Source organism: Citrus clementina, unplaced genomic scaffold (genome assembly GCF_000493195.1).
Source record: "Citrus clementina cultivar Clemenules unplaced genomic scaffold, Citrus_clementina_v1.0 scaffold_3, whole genome shotgun sequence".
Taxonomy (NCBI): domain Eukaryota; kingdom Viridiplantae; phylum Streptophyta; class Magnoliopsida; order Sapindales; family Rutaceae; genus Citrus; species Citrus x clementina.
The window spans coordinates 29474464-29484714 of NW_006262339.1; the positions used below are offsets into that span (position 1 = coordinate 29474464).

A 10251-nucleotide genomic window follows, 5' to 3' on the forward strand; every position below is an offset into this window, starting at 1 on the left:
AAAAAAGAAAAATAATTGTTTTAATGCACATTCTTTATTTTTGTTGCATATTTTTCTTCATCAATGTTTTTTTTGCTGTTCAAAACTATCATGTTTAGAGTGCATATTCACGGTTATTATCATCGTATCTTGGAGATTAAACCACTTTATTTGTCTTTCTTGCTCGAAAGACCTTACTTTAAGACACAAAATTTGCCTTAAAGACAAGTGCTCTTGCATGCCTTGACGAATACTCTATTTGTTGGTGGGATATAACTTCTGTATTTAAGGATGCAACTTTGTGGTTCACTGTGCAAGTCGTTTTATTTTGAATGCAACTTCGAGGTTAACATGTTTTTATTCTCAAGCTATTGTTCGTCGTTGTTGGATTTATGATTAGTGTCGTTATTTCTTCTTATTTTGGGGTTAAAAAAAGTAATATTAATTCATATTTCCAACAAGTACCGCATGAAATTTTGTTTAATTTTATGTTATTTTTAATATTACACATTGCAATTTTATAAAAACCTATTTGACTGTATTTCATCTAAAATTTATCTTGAAAATTTCCACCAAGAAAGTAGAGATCTGCTTCTAAATTTAGACAAATTAATCTTAATCTCACAAATTTAGAATATACATGATAGACTTGATAGTTGAAGGAATTTCCCTTATGACAAACAATGAATATTATAATAAAAATTGCATAGGCATAGAATTGTTTATATATAAACAAACCCAAATAAGACAAACAACAAATATTATAATAAAAATTACATTGAATATGCATGAAAAGGGTGATGAATCACTGACTGTTATTGAATATGGTGATAGAACACGTATTGGATCTTGCTTTGTTGCACTAGAGAAGTTTGATAGAACACAAAATATGAAGAAATAGGGTAAACGAAAAGTGTGCGTTAATTATAAAAAAAAATTATTAAAATATTGATTTTATTTCCAATTTAAATAAGGATAATTTCGGGCTTAAGTAATAATTATAAGGATATTTATGGAATTATATTAAAGGATAAAATTGATTCTCAAAATCAAAATCTAAAAGTTACTCCTTCCCCACTTTTCAAAATCAGCTATAGGGGGAGCTGATTCTGGCAAAAGTGATTTTGATTTTTTTTTACTAAACACTAAAATTAACTTTTAGATTTTTAAAATCACTTTTAACCCTCCCAAAAGTAATCCCAAACGGAGCTTTAATCCTCGAATTTTAAGATTGAAATAAGGAAGTGACATTTACTAGACCAATAAAAATTGACTTGGCTTACGCTAGGCAAGTTTGAATTGAGTTATAATTAATGAAATCAAAGAACCCCATTTTTATAAGTTTTGAGACAACTTTTTTTTTTTTCAATTAATTGGACCGACCATTTGGTCCAATGTTCCCTACGAAAGCACCATATTTACTAATACACATCAATCATAAAGCTTTAAATACAGGAAAATATATATTGTACTATTAAAAATGGGTTGTGACTATAATATTTTTAATTAATGTACGTATCATTTTTCGAACACTTTTAGATAGTCAGATTTTATAAATTTTAATTAATTTTTTGACATCTAATAGTATTCAAATAATAAGTGTTGGACTCATAAAATTAAAGTTCTATTTGGTATTGATGTTTAGTAGTTTTAATTCAAAAATTACAGCATAAAGTGTTTGCTATAGTCTAACAACTAAGTTGATTTGATTCACCGCTTATATTTATTATACACTATTAATTTTTATTTTATAATTATAATTTTTTATAATAATTATAACTTAAAACTACAATACCCTAAAACCAAATAGTGCTTAAATATAAAGTAGACTAACTTAATTTTTTATTACTATAAAAGAAATTCAAACAATATGGGGACATTGCCCATTGCCCAAGCCCGACGGCCAAACCAGGCATGTACATAAAAAAGAAATTTGATAAATTAGAAAAAAAAAATTTTCTGAAAAATAAGAAAAATAATAATATAGCCGACAGTGAAAGCTACGAATGAGATGAGGCCACGTATCCTGATAAATCAACGCGGAGTCTCAGCTAGTCCACGTACATATATTTTTGCTTCTTTGATGATGTTCAAGGGGAGGCTGTCATTTTAACACGTGTATTTTCCTTTTCTGAAAAGTGTCACTTTTTTTTTTATGTCTACTGAAGTACGAAAGAATCTTCCAACACTGGCATCAAATTTGTATTAACAAAATTTAAAATATTCAAAATATATTAAGGGACGTCAATTCTTGTCTGAGGTCTTATTTGGTGGGATGGCTCCGTTAAAGTAATCTAATTGTCGACTTAAGTTACGATAAGGGAACAGAGTTTGAAGATTTAAAATGATAGGCCTTTTTAGTCAATCATGCAGAAAATTTGTCATAATATTTATTGGTGGAACTAAATATGAAGGTGGTGAATTTTTTGAAAGAACTGGGAATGTATATCCATCAAATCTCTAACTTATTGTGTGCATATTGAGTCCAAATATCTTTTATATATATCTTAATATCCTAATTTTCCTCATCTCATTGATAATTTTTATTAGTTTGTCCAACTCTCTCTCTCTATATATATAGGGTCTCCTTGAGTTAAGATTTGCGTAACTTACAGCCCATGAAATTAATCAATCCAATCGGTTACTATTTTCTCATAAATTCAATGTCATTCGTTAGATTGAACAGTTGTAAGTTACGTGAAACGCAACTAAGCAATTTCTCTCTCTTTCTCTCTCTCTCTATATATATATATATATTAAAAAGTATGAAACTTTAATAGTTCATTAAATAAAACTTATTATTTAGGAAAAAAAATTGAATTTGTTTAGGATTTTTATTTTTGTAACTTAACATGTTGTCAAACAAAAAGAAGGAAAAAAGGTTTCCTGTTTAAAAGGGTGCCGCCCATGACTCTCATTCTTGGTCGAAGCAAAACTTACTTTTTTTTTTTTTTTGAGGGTGACATCGTGTTCCCTATGCTGTCACCTTCTACCATCTTGTAGAGATTTTTACAAATTATTATTCATCTTAAATTAAATAATATATTTTATCAGTCTGATCCGAGGCTAGTGACGTCAGAAATTAACATATATTTTTTGGTCCCAAAAATATTAATTTATCAAAATTTCTAACATCAAATTTGAGTGCTGCTTTTCCGAAATTTATTTCATGTTTTAGGTTGCCTTCAATAGAATAATTGAATTGACAAGATCTCTTGCCAATAAATTGAAATCTTTCATACATTTTGTACTTATAACGTCATTTATTAACGTACATGGTGTAAATTTAATGATCCAATCAATAAATACAAACATATTTGTAGTTTTGCAATTTACGTATTGTCCTTTTTCTGACCTAAAGAGCTTCTACTAATATCTAGAGCATGAAAGATTTGTAGAAAAAATTTAAAATTTTTAAGATATTGTGGCCATTGAAATATAGCCACGCCTCTTTTTTCTTAGCACGAAGGTAAAAAATTTATCAATTAGATTTAAGTTTGTCCAATAACTATTAAGCAGTTTTTATTTAACTAATCACTTAAATTTAAATTCAGAAAAGATAGAAATTAGAAATTTGATTTGAAATTTATCTATCCACGCCTTATCAAAAGAAAATTAGAAAGGAAAAAGCTGTATTGTGTATGAATTTTTAAGAAAGTAAATGGGACAATTCCAATGACAGCTAAACCATGCGTTATGGTTATACAATCATTTTTCTCTCAGCTTATGAATTATCATGTAATTCTAAAATCCATTGATAAATGATAGTTATCCGTAACGTCTTGTCGATTTGACCCATTCTTTTTTATGATGTTTTTATGATAAAAGAAATTAATATTAGCTCTTTTTTAATCCTATGAAGAGTTATTATTGCCTGTTTTTATCTTTTTTTTTTTAGAAACTCCTATAGGACAGTAATGCCTGTTGACTAGACTTCACTTAGAAAAGATTCTAATGGCCATACCAATAAAAAATTGTGGTAAAGTAAACAAAAATAAATAAAAATAATATTGCAATATCAAAATTCAATTTGTGCTCTCTCTCCTTCCCATATAAATAGCGAAAGCTGAACCCCAAAGCCATTCACTCGTAAACTCATAAGCTTTCACTTTCCAGAAGCTAAAAAATTATTCCAACAATGGTGGCCTTATCAACAAAACCAGCAATCGAACAGTTCCCGTATATCGAAACTTGTTGCACAACTTCCGCATTATTCACTTCGACTTCAAATTCAATCCCTCTTATTGACCTCTCGAATCCCGACTCAAAAAACCTTCTTGTCAAAGCCTGTGAGGAATTCGGATTCTTCAAGGTAATCAATCATGGGGTCCCCCTGGAATCCATTTCCAGGCTTGAATCTGAAGCCATCAGGTTTTTCTCATTGCCATTTTCAGAGAAAGAAAAATCTGGCCCTCCAAGTCCTTTTGGATATGGCAACAAATGCATTGGACGGAATGGTGATGTGGGTTGGGTTGAGTATCTTCTCTTAAACACCAATCAAGATTCAAATTCATCTCTGGGCAACAACCCAGATCAGTTTCGGTATAAATACCCAACCGAATGAATCAAAATTCAGTCTTTTCATTCATAAATTTCTGTTTCTGAATTCTCAGTTTCTTTCGTTTGCCGTTTCTGGTTTTGTTGCAGCTTTGCTTTGAGTGAATATATATCAGCAGTGAAGAGGATGGCATGTGAGATTCTCGAGTTGATGGCCGATGGATTGAAGATTCAACCGAGGAATGTTTTGAGCAAGCTGTTGATGGATGAGCAGAGTGACTCTGTTTTCAGGCTGAATCACTACCCACCACGCCCAGATCGTATTAGCAATTTGATTGGATTTGGAGAACACACAGACCCACAAATCATTTCTGTTTTAAGATCCAACAACACTTCAGGATTGCAAATTTCTCTCAGAGAAGGTAGTTGGATTTCAGTACCTCCTGATGAAGACTCATTTTTCATCAACGTTGGTGACTCTTTACAGGTAATAAGCTATTATTTTGTTCCTTATCTTTTATTGTTATTGAAGTTTGGTGTAGGGAGATTTTTAATGATTTTGTTGGGTTGGCATTGGCGTATGCAAAATGCAGGTACTGACCAATGGGAGGTTCAAAAGTGTGAAGCATAGGGTTTTGGCCAACAGCTTGAAATCAAGAGTTTCAATGATTTATTTTGGTGGACCACCTTTGAGTGAGAGAATTGCTCCATTGCCTTCACTCATGAAAAATCCCGAACAAAGCTTGTATAAAGAGTTTACGTGGTTTGAATACAAAAGATCTGCTTACAATTCAAGATTGGCTGAAAACAGGCTTATGCATTTTGAGAGAATAGCTGCCTCATGAGAATTAATCTGTGTTGTACACTTGTACTTTGTGCTATCATGTCATTACTTTCCTTTCTTGTCAACAAGTTCTCAATAGTTAATCCCATCATATATTACCTTTGTAAAATATAGAACATTTTGATGATTTATTGTGTGTGGGTGTCAGTTAGCTCGATAAAATATCAAAGTAGAACAAGAGGTCTAGGTTCCAACTTCCAATCTTGCTCACATAGCAAACTACTTATTCGTAATTGTCATTGTCGTGTGATAATCTCCTGTACACTTGTACTTTGTATTATCATCTTCTGATTACTTTCCTTTCTCGTTAATAATACAAGTTGGTTGTCATAATTAATCTCATCAGCTGCCTTCATCGAATATAGAAACATTTTGATGATTTATTGTAGTGGGTGTCAATTAGCTCAGTAAAAACTGTTAGGTAGTACAAAAGGGGAATGGTTCGAACCCCACTCATGTGTATGCGCTATCTAGTGACGTATATGTAACTGTCACTCGCATTTTTCTGACATGTAGGATGTAGAGATCGAAGGATTTGCACATTGTAAAGCGATAGAATCTTGTGGGCTCCTTTTGAAAGGGATTAGGGACCACAAAATGATAAAAAGAACAGGCACATTGATTGGTACCGCGGCTTCAGCTCAGGTCAAGAAGAAACCGCGTCTAAGGGAATTGATTTTGAGCTCCTATCTTTTTACTCACGGCTAGAAATAAGACACTTAGTACTAGTGAAAACTTTACATTTTCAATCGTTATTTTCGTAAATTTATGCAATTCTTCAACTTCTCAGACTGCCGGTTGAATGTTAACAATGGTTGGTACCTTGGTGGTGAAGGCCACTTCTGGCCATGTGTGTGTCAGAAAAGCCAGAAAGGAAATCTACGGATGCATGAAATATCAAAATCAGTCAGTGTTGGACCATTACTGGGAAACCCCACATGATGTACCAATGATTCTTTGACACATTTTCAAGGAAAATTTTGATGCCGTGTATGTGTGATAGTTATCATATCAAAGGAAAGGGACTACTCATAATCACATGTCAAAATTTCAGCACATATTGTTTTGCGGGTAGAATCTGTGAAATTTTCTATTTATGGAGATGTAAGAAAACATCATGAAGGAAAATGGAAAGAAGGATGGATATTTACTGAATATTTAACATCTTGTGACCCGTACCCTATTGCAGAGTATACTCCCTCGAAAGAGAGAACAATTAATCAAGTAATTTCGAATATTTAGAGGTACATGCTAAAATCCTCTGCAACTCAAGATGCTTGAAGATATAAAATATCTTGAGCATTATGACATTCTTGAAGAATTGAAATGAAGTCTTCGGACACTATTTCAGGAGTAATGCCAACCAGAATACAATACCAATGAAATCTACAGCAAAATATCAGAGAAACCTTGTTCAGTCTGTCTATATAAATAATGAAATTTTGTAGCCTAAGCTAGCAATATTCTTCAAAACTTCAATGCTAAAAATTTTCTACATGTACACACACACACACACACACACACACACACACACAAATAGCTGAAAAGGTATCTTTACAGCTGGTTTCTCTGAAGCATTTCAGACGAGAGCTCATGTTGTTGAACAGATATCATAAAATCCAGTCAAAAATTAAATGATAGTGACTAGGAATACAAACAAATGGAGCTTGAAGAATAGAAAAATCTGGGGATTTATTAGCAGGTTAATTTCAAGATACTTACAAAAGGCCTAAACATCAAGACTGCTGTAACATGAAAATTTTATGCTTTTAGGTTGTTATTTAGCATGTTTAACAGCATAAATGAAAACATATATGACACGAAGGAACAACCAAAACCAACGAGGGTATATAGACATCCTTGATTCTTCTTATTAAAGATGATCTTCAAAGTGAAATCCAAAAGCCAAATATAGAACTTACTTCAGTAATTAGAAGATGATTGTACCAATTGGCTAAGAAATACTACTTCGTTCACTAATTTAATAACCAGTGACCCCCAATAACCAATTCTCGCATGAATTCCTAAGGATCCAATAAGTCCAACATTGATTCCTTTGAACATATCAATTGGACAAATGCAGCCATAGTGAGTAGGATGGATATCTCGTACCCCGAAACTAGCAATTCGCCCTGTCAATCCTCCAGTGCCCAAATAAATCAATTTTCTCCCATGAACTATGTGTCAATGGATTAGTTCGATCCGAAACTTGAGATAATGGATGTAATTCGAAACAAGAATCATAAGCGCTTGTTAAGAGAGTTGAAGTTAACAAATTTGAAGAGTTGGCATCAATTTATGCCTAATTGCTACCTATCACTCTGTAATACCTTGTGTATCACTTCAGTAACTATAGAGATCCACAAATGAAATAGAGCACTTAACAACACCTGCCTTAGTCTGCAGAACATTGAACTGCTAATTAAAGCTTAAAACAAGAACTGACTTCTAATATTTGTTTTACAAACGATGCCAATGTCCAACTGTAGAATTATGTGAGCAACATAATAAATATATGTTAATTTAGGCTTTAGATGGCTCTAGCAATTTTCTGTTTGCAGTAGCAAACTCCACAGATTTGAATGGAATAGATAATAAAATCCATAAATAATATGATACTCCATTTCAAGGGACACCATTTCTACAATTTTAGAGATTGCTGAGACTTCAAGACCTGAAGAGTTACAGCAACAAAAGCAAACATGGTCCAGTTTTCACCGGAACATCAATCATATGAAAATTTAATAAGGAATTGACCATTAATTCTTCATTGATAAAAAAAACTACATTAACATAAAACAGGAAAAGGAAAAAAAAAAAATGCAATTTCATTTCAAAAACTATGAAATTTAGAAAACAAGTTGCACAAACTATGCACAGATCATCTTTGGCAATATCCTAAGGATAATCAACTGTAATATGAAGAACGTCTAGATGATTCATTCGGATCAAGATGAAAATCTCTTGATTATATCTCAAGGACCTTCCTCGTTATTTGATTTTTCTTGGTTCTGATGAGCCACATCGTAAGTTGCATGAAGGCCAACTAACAAGTAGTAAACAAGCATTACTGCACTGCAAATGATGAACCTCAAAAATGCCAAATAACCCAATGAGCCTATGAGAAATAAATTCATTGCAATTGACAATGATGGCAACCATGGAACCAGAGGAACTCCCCAGAGTTTTGGAACACGTTGTTTCGGGAGCAATGCCATTCCTAAAGTCCCCAAAAACCAAGGTGCAACGGTTACCACATAACCAATCCATCCTCTTCCATTTGAATTCCAGAATGCTGTTATGCCTATCGAAGAAGCAACAACAACAGTTAAACACACTAGAAACTTAACCAAATTATTCTTTGGAGTAACATCCTTCTCATAATATCGCCTTACAAGCAATGCAATAGCCATGAGCATAAAAATTGAGAGTGTACTGAAAGAAAAAACACTTGACAAAATATTTAAGCTAGAAAACAATGCGATTATAGCGCTAAGAGTGGTCACCAATAGGGTAGCATTAATTGGTGTTTGAGTTTTAGGGTGAACCAGGGCAAACCAGGGTGGAATCATATGAGCTCTAGCAATCTGAGTTGTGTATCGAGCTTGACCAAGTGATCCCACCAGCAAACTAGTAGTCATTCCTTTAAGTGCACATACGCTCACCAAATACTTCGCCCAATTCATCCCAATTTGTCTGAAAGCAATCGAGTAAGCAGCGTTCATATCAATTTCGGTATACTTTACCATCATGGTCAATGCCAAAGCCATTAAACAATAAACCGCAGTAATCATACACATCGAACCAACCAAACCAATCGGTATATCCCTCGAAGGTTTCTTAGTCTCTTCAGCCATAGTTGCCACCATATCAAAACCAGTATAAGACCAATAAACCACAGCTGCAGCTTCAAAAACACCCTCAGTCCCGTACGGCAAAAATGGATCCAAATTTGTAGTCTTCCCATGAACAAACCCAACAATTATAACAAATACGATCACACATGAACTCACAATAGAGCTAATCCAATTCAACCAAGAACTCCTCCTAGTACCACTCAATGCTATCCCATTACAAACCAAAAGAATCAAAACCGCAACTGGGTCCAACAAATTAAACCCATCAGCAAAACAATCAACTTTAAAGCGCAACAAATCAGAATTGTTGCTATCAATCATGCTAGCCAAATACGAAGACCAAGACCTAGCTAAACCTGCAGCACCGACAACAGCTTCTAAAAGGATATTCCCAGCAGCAATATAAGCAACAAAATCACCTAACTCAACACGCAAGAAAGAAAACGAACCCCCAGCAACTGGGATTTCAACGGCAAATTCAGTGTAACAAAAGGCCGATAACAGAGCAGAAAGACCTGAAGCTAAGTACGACAAGACAATGGCGGGTCCGGCATGTTTTTTGGCTTCTTGGCCGGTGATGACGAAAATGCCAGAGCCGACGACGGAGCCGAAGCAGAGCCAGGTGAGGTCCCACCAAGTGAGGCATTTCTGCAAGGGCTGTTTGCTTTCTTGTTGGAGGGTAATGAGCTCGGTGGCGTCCGTTGAGCGGGAAAACAGGCGGTTCTTGAGACGTGGGTAGGTTTGTTTGAGTGCTGATTTGTAGGAGGTTGTGTTTTCGAAAGAGGGTTCTGGGAAAAAGGCTTGCTTGTTCCATTGATGCCATCCTCTCAGTGGGGTCTCTAATTCTGTCTCTGTTTCTACAGCCATTGTTGTTGTTATTGTTGAGACAGATGGTTTTTGGGATGATGATGATGATGATGCAGATGAACTCATGAACTGAAAAATAGAAGATTGTTGCCTAATCATTTACTATGTCTAGGTGTATGATTGGAATTAGGTAGTTGGGCTGAACATAGCCGGAATTTTGGGCTTTGTGAGTGCCAATGAAATTGAAAATCTGAAATGAAATGAAAT

General features: G+C 33.9%; 2 protein-coding genes across 2 annotated transcripts; one reads left to right on the plus strand and one right to left on the minus strand.

Moving 5' to 3' along the window:
- The first annotated feature begins 4079 nt into the window (after positions 1–4079).
- LOC18050091 (gibberellin 2-beta-dioxygenase 1) lies at positions 4080–5701 on the plus strand. Its single transcript, XM_006442188.2, has 3 exons — positions 4080–4521; positions 4627–4963; positions 5070–5701. The coding sequence occupies exons 1-3, from the start codon at positions 4118–4120 to the stop codon at positions 5319–5321; spliced, it is 993 nt and encodes a 330-aa protein (XP_006442251.1). The 5' UTR covers positions 4080–4117; the 3' UTR covers positions 5322–5701.
- Positions 5702–8190: 2489 nt separating this feature from the next.
- LOC18050092 (cationic amino acid transporter 8, vacuolar) lies at positions 8191–10225 on the minus strand. The gene has a single exon (XM_024187639.1). The coding sequence runs from the start codon at positions 10141–10143 to the stop codon at positions 8296–8298; it is 1848 nt and encodes a 615-aa protein (XP_024043407.1). The 5' UTR covers positions 10144–10225; the 3' UTR covers positions 8191–8295.
- Between the last annotated feature and the right edge of the window lie 26 nt (positions 10226–10251).